Source organism: Schistocerca piceifrons, chromosome 7, assembly GCF_021461385.2.
Source record: "Schistocerca piceifrons isolate TAMUIC-IGC-003096 chromosome 7, iqSchPice1.1, whole genome shotgun sequence".
NCBI lineage: Eukaryota > Metazoa > Arthropoda > Insecta > Orthoptera > Acrididae > Schistocerca > Schistocerca piceifrons.
Genome location: NC_060144.1, coordinates 320307860 through 320330169, shown reverse-complemented (window position 1 = coordinate 320330169; position 22310 = coordinate 320307860). Strand labels below are relative to the sequence as shown.

The window sequence follows — 22310 nt, the reverse complement described above, 5'->3', positions numbered from 1 at the left end:
TGGTGAGAGATCTGGAGAATGTGCTGACCTGGGCAGCAGTTGAACATGTTCTGTATCCAGAAAGGCCCGTACAGGACTTGCAACATGCGGTCGTGCATTATCCTGCTGAAATGTAGGGTTTCGCAGGGATCGAATGAAGGGTAGAGCCACGGGTCGTAACACATTTGAAATGTAATGTCCACTGTTCAAAGTGCCGTCAATGCGAACAAGAGGTGACCGAGACGTGTAACCAATGGCACCCCATACCATCACGCCGGTTGATACGCCAGTATGGCGATGAGGAATACACACTTCCAATATGCGTTCACCGCGATGTCGCCAAACACGGATGCGACCATCATGATGCTATCAACAGAACCTGGATTCATCCGAAAAAATGACGTTTTGCCATTTGTGCACCCAGGTTCGTCGTTGAGTACACCATCGCAGGCGCTCCTGTCTGTGATGCAGCGTCAAGGGTAACCGCTGCCATGGTCTCCGAGCTGATAGTCCATTCTGCTGCAAACGTCGCCGAACTGTTCGTGCAGATGGTTGTTGTCTTGCAAACGCCCACATCTGTTGACTCAGGGATCGAGGCGTGGCTGCACGATCCGTTACAGTCATGCGGATAAGATGCCTGTCATCTCGACTGCTAGTGATACGAGGCCGTTGGGATCCAGAACGGCGTTCCGTATTACCCTCCTGAACTCACCGATTCCATATTCTGCTAACAGTCATTGGATCTCGACCAATGCGAGCAGAAATGTCGCGATACGATAAACCGCAATCGTGATAGGCTACAATCCAACCTTTATCAAAATCGGAAACGTGACGGTACACATTTCTCCTCCTTACACGAGTCCTCACAACAAAGTTTCACCAGGCAACGCCAGTCAACTGCTGTTTGTGTATGTGAAATCGGTTGAAAACTTTCCTCATATCAGCACTCTGTAGGTGTCGCCACCGGCGCCAACCTTGCGTGAATGCGCTGAAAAGCTAAACATTTGCATATCACAGCATCTTCTTCCTGTCATTTAAATTTTGTGTCTTCAGCACGTCATTTTCGTGGTGTAGCAATTTTAATGGCCAGTAGTGTAGATGTTTTGCCGGTGCAGGATGTTGTGCATGAGCTGACTCGATTATGTTCCCTAAATGGTCGATGGGATTCATGTCAGGCGATCTCGGAGACCAATGCATCCGCTCGAATTTTCCAGAATGTTCTGACTTTACGCATTGTCATCCATAAACATTTAATCGTTGTTTGGGAACATTAAGTCCACGAAAAGTTTATAATGGTCTCCAAGTAGCTGAACATAACCATTTCCAGCCAATGATCTGTTCAGTTGGACCAGAGGACCCACACCATTCCATGTAAACACAGACCACACGATTATGGAGTTACCACCAGCTTGTACAGTGCCTTGTTGACAACTTGGGCTCATGGCTGCGTGGGCTCTGCGCCACATTCGAACCGTACCCTCAGCTCTTAGTAACCGAAATCGAAACTAATCTGACAATGTCACAGTTTTCCAGTCGCCGCGTGGAATTAGCCGAGCAGTCTAAGGCGCTGCAGTCGTGGACTGTGCGGCTGCTCCCGGCGGAGGCTCGAGTCCCCCCTCGGGCATGGGTGTGTGTGTTTGTCCTTAGGATAATTTAGGTTAAGTAGTGTGTAAACTTAGGGACTCATGACCTTAGCAGTTAAGTCCCATAAGATTTGACACACATTTTTGAAGTTTTCCAGTCGTCTAGAGACCAACCGATATGATCTCGAGCCTAGGAGAAGTGCTGCAAGGCACTCGCATCGGTCGTCTGCTGCCATAGCCCATTAACGCCAAATTTCGGAGCACTGTTCTAATGGATGTGTTCTTCGTACATCCCCCATTGATTTCTGCCGATTATTTCAAGCAGTGTTGCTTGTCTGTTAGCACTGACAACTTTAGGCTAAGGCGGCTGCACTCACTCGTTAAGTGAAGGCCGTCGGCCACTGCGTCGTTCGTGGTGAGAGGTGATGTCTGGAATTTGGTATTCGCAGCACACTCTTGACACTGTGGATCACAGAAGCGATTTCCGAAATTGAGTGTCCCAAGTGTCTAACTCTAACCACCATTCTGCGTTCAAAGCCTGTTAATTAACGTCATTCGTCGACAATCACGTCGTCAAGGTTTTCACAGGAATCACCTGAGTATAAATAACAGCTCTGCCAATGCACTGCCTTTTCATACCTTGTGTACGTATACTAACGCCATTTGTACACTGATTGGCCAGAACATTATGACCACCTACCTAACACCTTTATCATGGATAATAGTGGCCAAGCATCGTGGCATGGAAACAGTGAGGCCTTAGTAGGTCGCTAGAGTTGGCGCCACACCTGCAGACATAAGTCACATCATTCCCATAAATTCCGGGAGGGAGGAGGGGTGGGGGGATCTCTGAAGTCACTTTCAACCACATCCCAGATGTGTTCCATCGGGTTCAGATCTGGCGAGCGAATCACTCCATCAGACTTCTGGCCTTGTAACATGGTGTATTATCTTGAAAAAATGGCGCTGCCACCGAGAAACACAATCGTCATGAAGGGGTGTACGCGGTCTGCTACCAGTGTACGATACTCCTTTGCAGTCATGGCGCCTTGCAATTAAATGTTCCCCAGAACGTTGTGCAGGCGCCACCAGCTTGTCTCGGTCCCGCTGTACAGGTGTCAAGAAGCTGTTGCCCTGAGAGACGGCGAATTCGCGCCCTCCCATCGGCACGATGAAGGAGGTATTGGGATTCATCAGGCCATGCAAAGCTCTGCCGCTGCGCCAACGTCCATTGCCGATGGTCACGTGCCCATTCCAGTCGTAGTTGCCGATGTCGATGTCGTGGCGTTAACATTGGCACATGCGTTGGTCATCGGTTGCGGAGGCCCCTTTTTAGAAGTGTTCGGTGCACTGCGTGTTCAGACACACTTGTACTTTGGCCAGCATTAAAGTCTGATGTTAGTTCCGCCTGTCCTATTTTACCACTCTCCCCGACAGAGGACGTCCGACATCTGTAATGAGGGTGACCGCCCAACCCCACGACGTCTGGACATGGTTTCACCTTGGTTTTGCCACGTGTTGAGGACGCTCACCACAGCACTCCTCGAACACTCGACAAGTCGTACACTTTCCGAAATGGTCGTGCCGAGCCTCCGGGCCATCACAGTCTGCCCTCGGTCAAACTGAGATAGATCGGGCGCCTTCCCCATTCGATATCCATAGTCGGTCATGGTCATAAATGTTCTGTCTGATCAGTGTATGTTCACTATCCCACGACGTTTTTCACTTCAGTGTACATCACTGTTCAAGTGGATAACACCGGAGCTTTCGTGAGGCGTTGATGCTTTCACAGGAAGCCTACAACGCCATAAGGTTGCAGTGAAACGCAGGGAGACTTGCTGCAGATCGATTACTGGTACAGAGACTGGCAGTTGACCTTGAAAGTAAGTAAACGTAAGGTACTGCCCAAAAACAGGCGACGAGGTACATTTCTTGTCGATTAAGCTGTTGGCAAAAAAAATCCACTGGAAACAGTTATCGAAATACCGAGATGTAGAGATCAGCAGCGACATAAAGCGGTGTGACTGCATAAAACAGTAGAAAAAGCAGAGGCAAGGCTGACATTAAATTGGAGTATCTTAAAGAAACGTCACGTATCCACACAAGGAGCGGTCTGCAAAGCTTTTTTGTTAGATTTGAGGTTGAGATCTGCATCAAACCAGTCTCTGGGCTGAAGTTAACAACAACAACAACAGATTCGAGATTACTTTTCATCAGTCTGTGACACTTACAAAGTAGAATAAACAGAAGAGAGACAGGATATTCGACAAAAAGCGGCGCGTTTCGTCTCGGGATCGTTAAGTCGACACGACAGCGCATCTGAAATGTTTGACAAATTCGTCGCAGGCGCTACATTAGAGGCGTTGTGCATCGCGAAGAGGTGTACAGTTGACATTTCGATGTGTGACGTTACAAGAAGATTAGGTCAGCATGTAACTTCCATTTGCTTCTCGCGACATGACGATGGCGTGAAAATCACAGAGATAACAGCTCATACGATGCTTTACCGACGTTCCATTCGTAAATGGAACATGTAAGGGGAGAAAAGGTTGTGGAACCGGACGAACCCACTAACGCACGCCGTAAAGTAGCTTGTAGTGCGTGTACGCAGGTACAGAGGTTCAGGTTTCACATATTCCGTGTGCTTCAGTTGGCGTATTTTTTACTGTGCCCACCTGCTATTTTTTCAGCATATGATTCCGTACAGTGTTGAATGTCCAGCCTACACGTTAAGGTCACTGATTCCAGCTCTCTTCACGAAGTTCTTCCTCGACGTGGGCTGTTTGTCCTAGGGAAGCCTAGGGTCGGAGTTCTGCTACTTCCTTTCGCGTTCTCTGCTCGTAGCTTTCTTTGCAACTCGAGGAGCAATATCTGCAAAATAATTACAATTTCATTGACTCTGATATTTACCGAGTTAGAGTGTGCTAGCCACACATTAAAGATGTGAATTCACATACCGTCAACTGCCATTTTACCGTCCTGAGAGCCTTCTGACGAGGTTTAAGGCTGCTATATCGCTCTTAAATCGGCTTAGGCAAACTGGGATGTGGAGTCTGCTCCTCCTGTTAGGTAAAATCTAGTTTCTAGTTTCTGTTTCCATATTTTAGATTTTATCTTTGCACTGAGCAGTTAACGATTGTTATCTCGGCTTTTGTTCTCCACAATTCTATTAAAGTAACACATAACCATAGATGCATCTGATCCAATAACGCTTCCTGCATCCTCAGGTAGTCCCTTCTGTGCAGCTGATTACAGTATTTTAAATTTAGTACTCACCGTTATTTAGAATGAAGACCAGAGCACTTGTTACAGGGAGACGACGTCTTCGTGACTGTAGAGAACGGCGACCTGAGGGGCGTGGTAGCCACGTCACTGAATGGCGTTCTCTACAACCAGTTCCTCGGCATACCGTACGCAACGCCACCTGTCGGAGATCTTCGGTTCCGCGTGAGTACTACACATGAATAATCTATAAGCTACAGTAGCCATATGTATAATTCCACACATTTTCTAGGTACTCAAGTATATAAATGCACTTTATATAACTAATTATTTAAACCACCCCTTGTTGTTGCCTTGTTTCAGTGCTATGTCAATCATGCACAGCTTCATGAGGTCTTAGCATATTCTTTTTGTAGGTTTCCAAAGGAAACAACAAATTAGTAGTGTACATCCGTCGGACGCCAGTTGTTACTATGACCTTAAATAATATGAAAAAAGTCTGCGTTTTGCCTCGTTCCATTAACAAAACAACATGACGTTACCTCGTCATGTACAAGGACGCACGAACGCATGTACACACGTATCGATGCTGCAATGTCTTGCATAGCTCTTTGGATTAGCAGGTAGCCGGGCGCGTGCAAAACGTCAGGGGAAGCTTTTTGGTTGCGGTATCCAATCAAACGCATTCTCACGAGAGATCGTTTTTACTACGATTGAACTTCGGCGATTTGTGATAGTCTTGCTCCCGTCTAGCCACTAATAATCCGGACATTTCTCAAACTTATGAACATTGTCTATACTGAGCGATTTCAGGATTTTCAGCTAAGTAATTATACAGGATACCGATGGTAAATGTAGCAGCTCAGCCAGCACTCACCGCAGATGGACTCTCACGAAATTCCCATGTAAAAGTTCGTCTTGCATTCATAGATTATTGTTTGTGTAGTGAAAGAATGCTCAGGGTCGTTACAGGTTATTCTAACTACACAAACATGAGCATGTCACGGGTGATTAGCTACAAGGAGATCTCCGGTACACTTAACAGTTCATACTCTGTGACCTCATAGTTAACTAATCTTCTTTATGTGACTAAATAACCATTCTTAGGATCAAAAGTTTCCTTCTAATGCTCAAGACTCTGATTTCCGTTTCTATCGCATAGGTTAATTGTTGTCGCCATGCAAGTAAAGAGTCTGATGTACCCGCCGGGCTAGCTGCGCGGTCTAACGCGCTGCTTCCCGAGTGGGAAGGCGTGCCGGTCCCCGGCACGAATCCGCCCGGCGGATTAGTGTCGAGGTCCGGTGTGCCGGCCAGTCTGTGGATGGTTTTTGAGGCGTTTTTCCATCTACCTCGGCAAATGTGGACTGGTTCCCCTTATTCCGCCTCAGTTACACTGTGTCTGCGATTGCTGCGCAAACACCGTTTCCACGTACGCGTAATCATCATTATTTTACCACGCATACATTTGGTGTTACACTCGTCTTCGGTGTGTGACGTTCCCGTGAGGTGTGGCGGTGAGGCCGGGGGGGTGGGGGGGGGGGGGGGTGGGAGAGGGGATGGTCCACTGGGGGCCGAACAGCACAATAATCCTGGCTTCGGTGTGGGGGGCGACGGTGGAGTGCGCGGACTGTTGTGGCCTGTTGTGGCGATATGAAACACTGAGGGCTATGGCGAGACGAAGCCTCTCCGTCGTTTCTAGATTCCCGATTTAATACGTACATACAAGAGTCTGATACTTATTTCCATAGGCTTGCCAGAAAAACGGCTGTAAACAACCTCAAATAGAACTTATTAGCATTTAGTAATTGATTTTTAAGTCGACCGTTGGCTACGAAAATTTTTTAAGGTTACCTTTATATGACACACGTTAACATACAGCTCCTACACTACCAAATCAAAACATTTTGTCTTTAGGCTGAGTTACCTTGTGCTTCACCACTTTGAGGTTCTTACTGTTTACACGATAGTAATACCTTAGGTTACAGTGAGGTACACTGTTACATTGTTCTGATCAACTGATGCACATAGTGTACCCTGTTACGCAGTGGAAGTAAATATTATGCTCCTGTAATATTTGTTCCATTGTTTTCGACTACATGTAATAACTGACTCAAGTCATAGAATGAAATGTTTTGGTTTAACGAAATAACTTCTTACTTTCATTAGACTTTTTTCTGACAATCTCCAGTTTTTCCTCGGTGTAAAAATTTCGCAATGTGGTCAGTTTGTCAGTGGGCTAAAGTTCAAATAGGAACCAGTGGGCCCTAGCACAGACCCAGTGCACGCTTATTTGTCAAAATCATTTCTTTCCGCTTATGGACCATCTTGATGTCGTAGGCTTTGGGGAATGATATAATATTTTGTGGGTTAACATGAACTCTAACGGTTGCTCTATGGTAATGAATCTATTTCAGAAGAAGCAGGATCGTCGGTTCATGTAGACATACAATTATCAGTGATCCCCTATAAGGCGCCATATTTGCTCCAACTACCGTTCCACCTTCAACGCCTGTTAATTCGCGTCTTGGGGCCATAATCACGTCGGAAACCTTTTCACGTGAATTGCCCGTGTACAAATCCAATGCCCTTCTAAGCCCTGTGTGCGAGATACTACCGCCATCTGTATACGTACACATCGCTTTCCCATGACTTTGTTACCTCAGTGTATTTTTGTACCGTCTTATCTAAGTGAGAACCTAGCATCCTCAGTCACACCAAGGCTAAACAGTCGACAATGACTGAAATTCGAACCTTTCGTTATCTTGCGATATGCAGACAGAGTGACGATACCTTACTGTATTAATATTTAAGTATTTGGAAGAATACGTCGTTTTAAAAGAATCTTACAGTGGCCGCTAAGTATGTGTGCTAGTGTGGACTGGTAAAGCGAGTTGCCGCTTGACCGTACGCCGACGTGTGCAGGCTCCGCAGCCGGCAGCCTCGTGGTCCGGGGTTCGGGACGCTCTGTCTTTCGCGGACGCGTGCGCCCAGCCCGTGTTGGCCGGGTTGCTGCCCTTCACTCAAGGCTCTGACGACTGCCTCTACCTCAACGTCTACGCGCCGGCTACGGCGAGTGGCCCTTTGCCCGTCATGGTCTACATCCACGGAGGAGCCTTCAAGACTGGTAGTTCTTCCGGAGCCACTCCGCACTATTTCGTGGAGAAGGGCGTCTTGTTGGTCTCAATCGCCTACCGTCTAGGCGCCCTTGGTACGTACATGGTTTTCTTTTTTTTTGGGGGGGGGGGGAGGGGGGGGGGAGGAGGTGGGGGGACTACCTAATCTCATGCATTAACTATGAATATAATCTGAGATAAAAAAAGAACGCTACACGAAGGAATTTTCCAAATGGGACGAATATCGGATGATGCAATATATGTGTACAGACAAACAAATGATTACAATTTGAGAAAAAATAAGATGATTTGTTCAAGAGAAAGATCTTCACCACAAATTGAGCAAGTTAATAAAGTGTTAGTTCACCTCTGACCATATACAAGCACTTATGCGTCTTGTCAGTGATTGACAGGGTTGTTCGATATCCTCCTGAGGGATATCGTGCACAATTCCGTCCAACTGGCGCGTTAAGTCGACAAAATCCCGAGCTGGTTGGAGGGCCCCGCCAATTATGCTGCAAGCGTTCTCATTTGGGGAGATATTAGGAGACCTTGTTGGCCAAAGTAGGGTTTTCTTGGGTAAGGTATGGTCTAGCAAGCACGAAGACATGTAGTAGAAATCCTTGCCGTTTTCTGATGCGCATTATCTTGCTGAAATTTAAGCCCAGGATGACTTGTCATAAAAGGCAACAAAACGGGGCGTAAAATATCGTCGACGTACTGCTGTGCTGTGTGCCACGGATGACAACCAAAGGGGCCCTGTTTTAAAATGAAATGGTACACCAGACCATCACTCCTGGTTGTCGGATCATATTGCGTGCGACATCATGTCCATAGGGGCTCAGTCCGAAGCAAGGTTCATAACTGAACACAATTCTACTCCAATCAATGAGATTCCCGGTCGAATTTGTCCAACACCACTGCATGCAGGCTTGTTGGTGTACAGAGATCAGTGGTCGTTTGTGCAAAGATGCGCCGTGATCTCAGACCCCTTTCTGTGATCTGCCTATTAATGGTCCTTGTGGTCACTTAAGCACCAGCCACACTTCGGATCGATGATGATAAATCCGGGGCTCTGAGCGCCTGTCTCACAACTGCTCGGTCCTGAGGTTCTGTCGTCTCTCTAGCTTCCTTGCTGACGCTGTGTTTGGCCATGGTTAACTTGACATCCGTCCACTCTCAAATGGTGATATCTGCTTATATTGTTCAGGAGTCTGTCCACGAGGCGTAGTTACTGAGCCGGCCGCGGTGGTCTCGCGGTTCTAGGCGCTCAGTCCGGAACCGCGCGACTGTTACGGTCGCAGGTTCGAATCCTGCCTCGGGCATGGATGTGTGTGGTATCCTTAGGTTAGTTAGGCTTAAGTAGTTCTAAGTTCTAGGGGACTGATGACCACAGATGTTAAGTCCCATAGTGCTCAGAGCCATTTGAACCATTTTCGTAGTTACTGACCATCTGAGTATACGGAATTGAAATTCTCAAAGACTTTATGTCCTGGTATCGACATGTCCTCTGTCTACTATCCTTGCAGCCGCACGGTGACATTGCGGGCAACGTACACTTTATCCATCGGCCGCCAAAGATTACAGTTTTGCATATTCCGTCGATACCTTTACGAAATTAGGGGGAAAACACCTACACGGAATTAAATGAGCGAGAAACAGTGCGACGGCGAAATAGAACACAATAAAATATAAAATCTTTCATCTCATTTCTTATGAATTTATTTATTCTGCAACATCGCACAATGCTGCAACCATCTGTTCGTTTTGGAAAATGACGAAACCATTACAAGGAAATATAGCTTACGTGTTTCCTTCACCAAAAAATTAATATTGTTGGAACTCGTCACTGCCCACAACGTTTCCACACAGTCAACTATTAATATAATATGGAAGAAAGGAAGGAAGGGCAGAAGACGTGTTGGTTGGTTGTTTTGGGGAAGGAGACCAGACAGCGAGGTCATCGGTCTCATCGGATTAGGGAAGGACGGGGAAGAAAGTCGGCCGTGCCCTTTGAAAGGAACCATCCCGGCATTTGGCTGGAGCGATTTAGGGAAATCACGGAAAACCTAAATCAGGATGGCCGGACGCGGGATTGAACCGTCGTCCTCCCGAATGCGAGTGTCTAACCACTGCGCCACCTCGCTCGGTAGAAAGACGTGTGTTCTGCTTTGCCGTGTTATATGCAAATGTCCACCATGTGAAGTAGTGTGTCCCAATCTCTTTGTTCAACATTAACGTATATCTAGAGCAAATCTGCCAACGTTTTATTAATGCGTTTTGTAGGCCCTTCGTCTGTGGATGGTAGGCAATTTTCATTTTGCAATGTGTAATTACCTCTGATACTATTCCCAAAACTTCTCATGACCAGAGGTGCTTGATATGCCTATCCATCAATCCTTTCTTTTAATTAAAGCATTTTTCTTTTCCCTAATTCGAGGTACCTACCTCGATTTCCCTACTGAATCTATAAGTACTAATTTCTGTAGCATCACATTTCAGTAGATTCTGCTCTCTTTTTTACTGTAGTGTGGGGGTCTTTATTATCTGTGTTTCCGTCACGTATATAGATATACTGCAAATACATACTTTCAGAATAGATTTGCGAACAACACTATTTAAATCAGAAATTGTAATAAAGAAGAAACCCACTCCAAGCTTCAATTTTTCATAACAATGTTCCAGAAGAATTATCCCAAATCAGAGTCTTTGCATTCTAGCTACAAGTCGAAGAAGAGGAAGGTCATGAATGATATATCTCAGCTGATCAAGCAGTTTTAATGTTGTAAAGGACCGTTTACTATCCCGAGACTCGCATCTGAGTGGACAGTAGCTCAAACCACCGTCCAGCCTTCCAGGTGAATGCTGGGATGGTATTTCTGGAAAGAAATGACACACGTCCTTCTACCCTTCCATCATTTCTTCCATATTACATCAATAGTTGACTGTGTGGAAACTGATGAAAAATCAAGTCCAGTGAGTAGCCAAATATGTGTATGGCGTCTGGACATCTGAACCTCTTCATAACAGTCTCTATGAACTCTGGGAACCCGGTTTCTACCTGTTTGACAATGTCCAAGATTTGCAAGACATCGTATACGAAAGTGGGGAGAGGGATTGACATGAATGATGCTTCCGTATAAGTACTGATTTGTGGTTAAAGGATCCCCTCCATTTTGGTGCATCAGTCTTCCCGCGCTGAGACGTGATACAGAATACTGTAAAACATGGACGTTAACTGTGTTCATATACAGGTTTGCTGAATTGTTACTTCAACTGTCTTAGAAATACGAATTGGGTGGGCTTGTTTCATGTCATTACCTTTATCACTAGCAGTCTGACAGAAGCACTATCTGTACACTCTTGGTGGTTTCCTATTTTTTCACCGGGTCTTTTAATTGTAATATCTTACAAAGAAGAACATTGGAGTTAAAGATGTGACGTTTATGAAACATTGTACGTTGGATAGATGCCTTAGGTATCTTTGGAGCATTCGTCTGTATATTCATGTAGTCAGTAATAAAGTAAAACATTTGAAACCCTTCGTAATTCAAAATCTGTCCTATTATTGACTGTTTTTATAATTTTGTGATTATTAAGATTCGAGGATTTAAAAACACAGTTAGCATTGTGAGCAATAAGTCTTAATTGTAAATAGGCCACTATTCTTCCATCCTCAAGAAAAAGACTTTCGTTTGTTAATGATGTTGTTGTGGTAGTTAGTCCAAAGAATCGTTTGACGCAGCTCTCCATCCTGATCTATCCTGTGCTAGTTTAGCTCTCCATAGGCCACCACACAGGGTACTCCGTGCTACTAGAAGGAACACTGAAATTTTCAGATCTTTAGCAGTCGGCACAGCTTTGGTGACAGCGTAGCAGGTCAGGTGTCACAGCAGTTGATTTCTGTTTTCCGATTTTGGGAATCTCCGTAAGACGTCGATTCCAAATCGATGAAATGTCTGGGCTACAGTTAGTACTGTTATCAGATTGCCCGAAGGTAACTACAGTATACGCTTTGTCGCTGGAATTCCACAGTGACTTGTATAGTGTCTAACATGTCGGTAGAGACCCGACCAGTAATACCTGCGTCTGATTCTTCCCAGAATCTTCGTGAATCCCAGATGACCAGATGTTCTAGCGTCGTGGAAATACATCAGGATAGCTGGCTGTTGATGGCCTGGGATGACCAGCAGCCATTTCCGCCCCAAAGGATGCAAGTTGCTCTTACACAACGTTCTATTTATTAATTGGATTTTTCCTTTGGTCGGTTCCCCCATCTTGAAGACTTTCGTGATGTGCAATACGTAAATCTGCAGAATTATTTAGCAAACGCTACAGCTTTTATCTGAAAGATAACCTCACTTTCACACAATCTTATGCTGGTATACATACTCATACCCCCCTCCCTCCCCCCATGAACCATGGACCATGCCATTGGTTGGGAGGCTTGCGTGCCTCAACGATGCAGATGGCCGTACCGTAGGTGCAACCAAAACGGAGGGGTATCTGTCAAGAGGCCAGACAAACGTGTGGTTCCTGAAGAGGAGCAGCAGCCTTTTCAGTAGTTGCAGGGGCAACAGTCTGGATGATTGACTGATCTGGCCTTGTAACACTAACCAAAACGGCCTTGCTGTGCTGGTGCTGTGAACAGCTGAAAGCAAGGGGAAACTACAGGAGTAATTTCTCCCGAGGGCATGCAGCTTTTCTGTATGGTTAAATGATGATGGTGTCCTGTTGTGTAAAATATTCCGGAGGTAAAATAGTCCCCCATTCGGATCTCTGGGCGGGGACGTCGTTATCAGGAGAAATAAAACTGGCAGATCCCCTAATCGGGCTGGTAGGTTACAAAATTTAAAAAGGGAAATGGATAGGTTAAAGTTAGATATAGTTGGAATTAGTGAAGTTCGGTGGCAGGAGGAACAAGACTTTTGGTCAGGTGATTACAGGGTTATAAATACAAAATCAAATAGGAGTGTGCAGGAGTAGGTTTAATAATAAATAAAAAAAGGAGTGTGGGTAAGCTACTATGAACAGCATAGTGAACGCATTATTGTGGCCAAGATAGACACGTAGCCCATGCCTACTACAGTAGTACAAGTTTATATGCCAACTAGTTCTGTAGATGATGAAGAAATTGATAAAATGTATGATGAAGTAAAAGAGATTATTCAGGTAGTGAAGGGAGACGAAAATTTAATAGTCATGGGTGACTGGAATTCGAGAGTAGGAAAAGGAAGAGAAGGAAACATAGTAGGTGAATATGGATTGGATGTAAGAAATGAAAGAGGAAGCTGTCTGGTAGAATTTTGCACAGAGCATAACTTAATCATAGCTAACACTTGGTTCAATAATCATAAAAGAAGGTTGTATACATGGAAGGATCCAGGAGATACTAGAGGGTATCAGATAAATTATATAATGGTAAGACAGAGATTTAGGAACCAGGTTTTAAATTATAAGACATTTCCAGGGGCATATGTGGACTATGACAACAGTCTATTGGTTATGAACTGTAGATTAAAACTGAAGAAACAGAAAAAAGGTGGGAATTTAAGGAGATGGGACCTGGATAAACTGAGTAAACCAGAGGTTGTACAGAGTTTTAGGGAGAGCATAAGGGAACGATTGACAGGAATGGGGGAAAGAAATACAGTAGAAGAAGAATGGGTAGCTCTGATGGATGAAGTAGAGAAGGCAGCAGAGGATCAAGTAGGTAAAAAGACGAGGTCTAGTAGAAATCCTTGGGTGACAGAAGAAATATTGAGTTTAATTGATGAAAGGAGAAAATATAAAAATGCAGTAAATGAAGCAGGCAAAAAGGATACAAAGGTCTCAAAAATGAGATCGACAGGAGGTGCAAAATGGCTAAGCAGGGATGGCTAGAGGACAAATTTAAGGATGTAGAGGCTTATCCCACTAGGGGCAAGATAGATACTGCCTACAGGAAATTAAAGAGACCTTTGGAGAAAAGAGAACCACTTGTATGAATATCAAGAGCTCAGATGGAAACCCAGTTCTAATCAAAGAAGGTAAAGCAGAAAGGTGGAAGGAGTATATAGAGGGTATATGCAAGGGCGATGTACTTGAGGACAATATTATGGAAATGGACGAGGATGTAGATGAAGATGAAATGGGAGATACGATACTGCGTGAAGAGTTTGACAAATCACTGAAAGACCTGAGTCGAAACAAGGCCCATGGAGTAGACAACATCCCATTAGAACTACCGACGGCCTTGGGAGAGCCAGTCCTGACGAAACTCTTCCATCTGGTGAGCAAGATGTAGGAGACAGGGCAAATACCCTCAGACTTCAAGAAGAATATAATAATTCCAATCCCAAAGAAAGCAGGTGTTGACAGATGTGAAAATTACCGAACTATCAATTTAATAAGTCACAGCTGCAAAATACTAACGCAAATTCTTTACAGACGAATGGAAAAACTGGTAGAAGCCGACCTCGGGGAAGATCAGTTTGGATTCCGTAGAAATGTTGGAACACGTGAGGCAATACTGACCTCACGACTTACCTTAGAAGAAAGATTAAGGAAAGCCATACCTCCGTTTCTAGCATTTGGAGTCTTAGAGAAAGCTTTTGACAATGTTGACTGAAATACTCTCTTTCAAATTCTAAAGGTGGCAGGGGTAAAATACAGAGATCGAAAGGCTATTTACAATTTGTACAGAAACCAGATGGCAGTTATGAGTCGAGGGGCGCGAAAGGGAAGCAATGGTTGGGAAGGGAGTGAAACAGGGTTGTAGCTTCTCCCCCATGTTATTCAATCTGTATATTGAGCAAGCAGAAAAGGAAACAAAAGAAATGTTAAAAAATATATCGGCTCAACCACATGTTTATAGTGTAAAACACTAAGATTGACGCGTTTCGGAAGTCAAGCTTCCATCATCAGAATAATAAAAAGTAAAAGAAACTGTTAAAACTCGCTAAAATGGAACATGCGCCAGGCACAATAAAATTGATAATAAAATTAAAACATTGTGGCTACTTCCCTTGTTGCAGCCGTGTCTTCCAAGCTGCATCTCCACATAGTCGTCAAAATATAAAAAAACTCTAAAATGGTGTTGCCTATGGTGTTCAACATCTAACCACATGGCTCTCTCCTCTATCGTCGTAAACCGCCCGTGCGTCTTCGTTGATACCACACACCCCGTAGCCAAACACGACATCGAAACGTGTGTGAGCTCACGGGCAAGTAAACAAGGAAGTCACAGAGATGTCTATTCAAACAGATAACGTATACATGTTCCAAGGACCTCATGAAATGATGGCATCCTGCCATTTACTAAAAATGTAGTTACTAAAAGAAACCAGTGAAATGTTTGAAAAAGTTATTTGTATCACCAGTTAGCTGTTCATTCAGTGTGTTCTGATTATCCACGCTATGTATCGTAATTTCCAGCTGTTCTAGTAGATCCAGCTTTTTGCCTTTGTCCTGTCTGTGTAAAATAACGAGATCCTGATCTATTCCCAACATGGGGTGTCCCGTTTCCCAAATATGCGTGGGTACAGCTGACTTTTCGAAACTATTAAGCCGGAAAGCATCGCTATGTTCTTTGTAACGTACTTTAAAGGACCTACCAGTTTGGCCTACATAGCTTGCCTTGCAAGTGTTACACTGAATTTTATAGACCCCAGCTGTCTCATATTTATCGCTTTCCTGCTGCAAATTATTTCTTAGTTTAAACCTCAGCATATTATTGGTCTGAAAAGCGGTATCAACTTTGAAAGCTTTGAAAATGTTAGCCACTTTTTGCGAAATATCACCGAAGTATGGTATTGTGACTGGATTTAGATTAGGAAATGAGGCAAATTAGTGAAGGAGTTTTGCTATTTGGGGAGCAAAATAACTGATGATGGTCGAAGTAGAGAGGATATAAAATGTAGACTGCCAATGGCAAGGAAAGCGTTTCTGGAGAAGAAATATTTGTTAACATCGAGTATAGATTTAAATGTCAGGAAGTCGTTTCTGAAAGTATTTGTATGGAGTGTAGCCATGTATGGAAGTGTAACATGGACGATAAATAGTTTGGACAAGAAGAGAATAGAAGCTTTCGAAATGTGGTGCTACAGCAGAATGCTGAAGATTAGATGGATAGATCACATAACTAATGAGGAGGTGTTGAATAGGATTGGGGAGAAGAGAAGTTTGTGACACAACTTGACAAGAAGAAGGGACCAGTTGGTAGGACACGTGCTGAGGCATCAGGGGATCACAAATTTAGCATTTGAGGGCAGCTTGGGGGGGGGGGGGGGGGTAAAAACGTAGAGGGAGACCAAGAGATGAATACACTAAGCAGATTCAGAAGAATGTAGGTTGCAGTAAGTACTGGGAGATGAAGAAGCTTGCACAGGATAGAGTAGCATGGAGAACTGCATCAAACCAGTCTCAGGACTGAAGATCACAACAACAACAACAACAATGACCACTCCGTGCCACAGACTGCCAGTATTTACTGTCGAATTTCGTATTTAATTGAAACATTAAAAATATTCTCGTGTGTCGGTTAGAGTTATTGGTTCCCCACTTCCTATATTTTAATAATCACAGATGATAGAAACAGAAACATTTTACTGATTCTAACAGTGTGTGACCGTGTTTAGTCGCTCCTCTGGACAACCAAGACCCAAGTAATTTAGCAGCCACACATCGTTCGACCAGCCCTGATGCTGAATCGAAACATTTGTTATCAGTTACGTTGCGTAGTGCGATACGTACATCTTACCAGTACGTGATAGTTCTGCTGGAAAGCTATTAATGCCATTCAAAAAGAGGAGGCCCTAAAATGAAAAACCGCTGAACGGATCGTGCTGCCATTGCCTACGGAATAAGGTGTGGTTCCCACAAGAGCGCTGAGACTCACGGCCTGGACGCAGGGCCACCTGATGACAGGGAGAGCACGTGTACCTGTCGATCGGCTACAGCACTTAGTCGCGCTGAAAGCGGAGAAATGGAGGCTTCAAAAGAATATAAAATGGGTGTAGTACATTTTCTGACGGCAGAATGAGTGCGGGGAAAGGAATTCTTCAAATAATGGCATAAGTGAACTTAGAGCAATGCATGTCTGTTGGACGATCGAGCCATGGCAGAAGCGAGTCAATGAAGGACGGATGTCGCAGGAGGATTGCGCACGATCTGGAACGAGACACGCATTACTATCTCCCAGCTGGTGGATGCCCTCATTATTGAAGACCGTCGAGTTTCATTGGCAGCCATGGACCCGTAAGTCATTTTAATGACAATGGTTACTGAAGTCAATAAAGTTATCAACAAGATAGGAGAGTCTTTCTGCTAGAAAGAGTTCAAATGGTTCAAATGGCTCTGAGCACTATGGGACTTAACATCTGAGGTCATCAGTCCCCTAGAACTTAGAACTACTTAAACCTAACTAACCTAAGGACATCACACACACCCATGCCCGAAGCAGGATTCGACTTGCGACCGTAGCGGTCGCGTTTCCAGACTGAAGCGCCTAGGACCGCTCGGCCACACCGGCCGGCTGCTAGAAAGAGCAGATAAGCACTTGTCTTCAACCCACTTAGAAAATAAGTGACGACCATTTAGTTCTAGTATTACGGACATAGAGAAATTATGGTTCAAATGGCTCTGAGTACTATGCGACTTAACTTCTGAGGTCATCAGTCGCCTAGAACTAATTAAACCTAACTAACCTAAGGACATCACACACATCCATGCCCGAGGCAGGATTCGAACCTGCGACCGGAGCGGTCGCTCAGCTCTAGACTGTAGCGCCCAGAACCGCACGGTCACTCCGGCCGGCAGAGAAATTATGGGCAAAGTTTAAATGGATTGTAAATGGCGCTCTGGTGATGTATGTGCCGAGTAAGTGGATTTAGGACAGAAAGACCCACAGTGGTTCAGTAACAAAATTCGGAAATTGCTGAGGAAGTAGAGACTGTCGCATTCTCGGTTCAGAAAGGAACGCTCAAATGACAGACAATAGTTAGTACAAATTCGTGCCTGTATAGAAAGATCGATGCCGGAAGCATACAAAAACTACGATCGTCACCGTAGAAAAAAAATCTTGCCGATAACCCGAGAAAATTTTGGTCCTACGTAAAATCGTTAAGCGTGTCTAAGACTTCAATCCAGTTACTCGTTGAAAATCTGGTGTGACAATAGAAGACAGCAAAAGGAAAGCCGAAGTTTAAATCTCGCCTTGAAGAAATCATTCAGCAGGAGGATCGTCCACACATACCTTCGTTTCACCGTCGTCCAAACACCCGATGGTGGAAACTGTAATAGGCATCTCTGGCGCAGGGAAGCAGCTGAAAGAGTTGAAAACAAATTAATCGCCAAGTCCGTATGGAGTCCCAATTCTGTTTTACATAAAGTACCGCATTGGCCCCATACTTAGCTTGCATTTTTCGCGAACCTCTCACCCAGTGCAATGTTCCAGATGACTTGCTAAAAGCACAGGTGACTCCTGTACGTAAGAAGCTCACAGGAACGGACCCGCAAAATGAAAGACTAATATCTTTAACATTGGTCAGCTGCAGTATCCTTGAACATGTTCTCAGTATGAACAAAGTAAATTACCCGCAGACGGAAAAACATGTCCAGAGATCAGCACGGTCTTAGATACCATCGATCGCGCAAAATTCAGCATGTCTTTTTCTCACATGATATACAGCGAACCATGGATGAAGGGCAACAATGAGGTTCCATATTCCCACATTTCTGGAAAATGTTTAACGCGGGTCTCCACGACACACTGTTAAAGAAGTTACGAGCATGTGGAATGGGTTCTCAGACATTTCAGTGGCTCGATGAGTTCTTAAGTGATAGAACACACTATGTTGTTCATCAGAGCCAAGGGTATCGTCAGGACTGCGCCGGAGAAGTGTCACAGGATTACTTTTATTCTCTATATACATAAATGATATGACGAACAGGATGAGCATCAGTCTGTGGCTGTTTGCTGATTAGAGTGTGGTGTACAGGAAGATGTCATCTTTGAACGACTGTAGAAAAGACGACTTAGACAAACTTTCTAGTTGGTGTGATGAATGGCAGCTTTCTCGACATGTATAAAAATGTAACTTACGTGGATGAGTAGGAAAAACAATCCTGCAACTTTCGAATACAGGATTAGCAATGTCACGTCTACTAAATATCTGGGAGTAACGTTCCAAAGCGGTATGGACTGGAACGAGCACATACTGACGGTAGTAAGGAGAGCGTATGGTAGGCTTCAGTTTAGTGGGAAAGTTTCAGGAATGAAGACCGCGTATAAAACACTAGTGCGACCCACTCTTGAGTAATTCTCGAATTTTTGGGATACCCACCAGGTGGGATTAAAGGAAGACATTAAAGCAGTTCAGAGGCGGACTGCTAGATTTGTTACGGGCAGGTACGATCAACACGGCAATATTACGGAGATGCTTTCTGAACCCAAATGGGAATCCCTAGAGGGAAGACAACGTTCTTTTCGCGGAACACAACTGAGAAAATTTAGAGAACCGGCATTTGAAGCTGAGTGCAAATGATACTAGTGCTGCCAATGTGCATTTCGCGTAAGGACCACGAACATAAGATAAGAGAAATTAGGGCTCCTTCGGAGGTGTATGGGCAGCCATTCTTCACTCGCTCCATTTGTGAGTGGAATAGGAAAGTAAGTGACTATAGCGATTAAAGGTACCTTGCGCCACGCAGCAGATGATGACATGCGGAGTTTGTGTATGCAGTGTAGAGATCGGATTGAGCTTTGGTATGTAGAGATCAGATTGAGCTTTGGTTTTGGAACAGGCATTCAGTGTCTTCGTACCGTTCTTCGACGAATTTCTGTTCCCTACGCTCCTTCCACTGGCAGGAAAGCCACCACACCCTGTTACTCTACCTTTTAAGCCACCATTTCTCTGTTTCCAGCACGACTGAGTGAAGCAGTCAGTGGACGCATGCTCGTCGCTCTGACGTCACGTGGTTATGCAACCGTGTCTTTCTAGTGACGACTTAGGGGTCTCAGCGCTGTTATAGGGACCACATCTTCTGCTGTTGCAAATAGCATTACGATTCCTTCAGCAATTTTCATTTTACAGCGTCTGGCTCGTTTCTTTTTGAATGATATATTTAATTTTAAAACTATTTTTTACACATTATCTTCTAAACCACACTGCAAGGTTAACAATAAAACCATATTTCATCTGTCTTCTTAGGTAGGAGTATAAAAGTTAAACATCGAAGAATTTTAATTTGTTTCCATGTTGACATTTAAGAACTGTTTTCTGGTATCACTTGAGTGAATTGTTCCACACGTAGTCTAGAATGGGTTTGGATTCATTCATTATGACTGTATAGTACTTTCAGATATTTCTTTGGCTTATATTTCGATTTAAGATACACTGCTATCTAATAAAGTATTATCTTCATAGACAAATTCACAAATCACTATTTCTTTGAACAACATGTTGGTACATAGAAAAGATACCTTGTAGAACCATGACGAACCATTGCGGGAAGAGATATATGGTCCATTCGTTTGTCTGAAAGGAGAAACTATATTAAAAATTTCACTGCCGTTTACGAACCAATAATCCTATCCATTTGATTCTAAAAATTCATAAGTCACTTTGTACCTCAGGAGCATCCTTGTACGTTTTCATGTTCAACACCTTTAACCAACACAGTTTAGAATCTAATATTGATGACTCTGAGTACAGCAAAGAATCGTCTCCCAATTATGGCTTTCAGGACTTCTAAGATTATTTTTCTGTTGAGTACTACCTATCCTGTTGGATACTGTTTTTTATTTCAGAGCAGAAAAACCAGAAACCAGATCTTAAAGAAACTTGTATATTCAATAAACAAAGCAGTTGAAGTCTGATAGTTTGTGTGTGGCAGGGTTCCTGAGCCTACAGAACGAAGATATCCCGGGCAACGCCGGTTTCAAGGACCAGGTGCTGGCCCTGCAGTGGGTGCAGAGGAACATAGCGGCCCTCGGCGGGGATCCCAGCAGGGTCGCCATCTTTGGGGAGAGCGCAGGCGGCGGCTCCACGTCACATCTCTTCCTTTCGCCTGCGACCAACGGTGAGTACCTCCTGGGCTATCAAGACCATAAACCTTCGTTCTAGAACTGGAAGACTTCTAAAAAAGATACGAAAAGGAAATGGGTGGAATGTAGACATTAAATTCTTTCTTTGTTTTCGGTATGGGCAGCTTTACTTAAGTTTCCACCATTATCCACATATGCTTCAATCCCTTCATATCAGCATTTCTTCTCTTTCCTGCCCACAGTTACAAGCTGATAGGTGTAAATTATGTGTTCTGATACCTTTCCACCTACGATTTTTTTTTTAGTTTGGACTTTTTTGTATCCAGTGCATCTTTTTCTGTTGCCAGTTCAGCTTTAAATTACCAGCCACTTATTCGCACCACCTAGATTTGTCTTTGAGCCCCCAAAAGCGTTCATAACAATTTTTATCAGACTATTGACGTTCATGTGGAGTACGTAACTGAAGGAGATAAGTCTTGCCGACGTTAATGTTTCCCGACACTGCTCTGCATTTCGTCATTCTTTTCAGACTTCCTACCCTTCTTCCCTAATTCCTTAAAGTTTATTGCATCTGTTAAAGTTTTCTATTAGAAGTATTATAAATCAAAAAAAGATTCAGATGTTAACTGAACCTCAAGTCTTTTCGCCATAATCAGCTGTATAGGAGCAGATTGACAAGAATGATGTTCTAAGCACTTAGGGCTGTTCCCTGAGCCTTTCCAGCTAAGCTTTTGTTGGAGATGATTTTCTTTTCTTTTTCTGGAGCCACAGTCAGGTAAAAATTTCGAAAAAATATTTTCGCCACTTGACTGTATTTAAAATCTAGACAGTGAAATAAACACTTTTTAAGAAGATTCTTCTTCTCTAGAGACAGTGTTGTATGAATATCAGTACAACCTCAAGATTTTTCAGGCAGAAATTGTTTCACTGATAGTCATCAAGCTAAGATACATTCAACGTCCAGTCTGTATACTTATCTTGATGGTGGTATGCCCATCATTACGTATTTGATAAGTAAGGCTTCAGGAAATCTCCATTGTAATACTTTCATAATTCTTCTTACAGTTGTAAGTTACTGTTTCACTTCTTAAGAATTTATGTCTTGTGCATCTCTCACAGTACCATAAACGCAAATGATCTGTATTGTCGTTCATTCAATGACCTAGTCATTTGTGTATATGTTGCATAAGAAGAGAGCGAGAACAATGTGTTGGGAAAATTATTTTTCTATAATTGCCATCTACTGTTCTTTTTTCCGTGAGAATACTGTCATAAAATAACCGCTTTAATGAGAGGCTCTGATAAGATACGCAAAGTAGGAATCTTTTGTCAACTGATCAGGATTCATTGGCAGAATCCTGTAAAATCTTTTGTCGGCTTATTGAG

The 22310-nt window shown here is 43.8% G+C and overlaps 1 protein-coding gene across 1 annotated transcript in view; it reads left to right on the top strand.

Moving 5' to 3' along the window:
* The window catches only part of LOC124805654 (acetylcholinesterase-like), a 53558-nt gene that overhangs the window by 948 nt on the left and 30300 nt on the right, over window positions 1-22310 (top strand). Inside the window, exons 2-4 of the mRNA XM_047266221.1 lie at window positions 4875-5009; window positions 7707-7992; window positions 20774-20959. Coding sequence (XP_047122177.1) covers window positions 4875-5009; window positions 7707-7992; window positions 20774-20959 — 607 coding nt within the window. The remainder of the gene's footprint in view (window positions 1-4874; window positions 5010-7706; window positions 7993-20773; window positions 20960-22310) is intronic.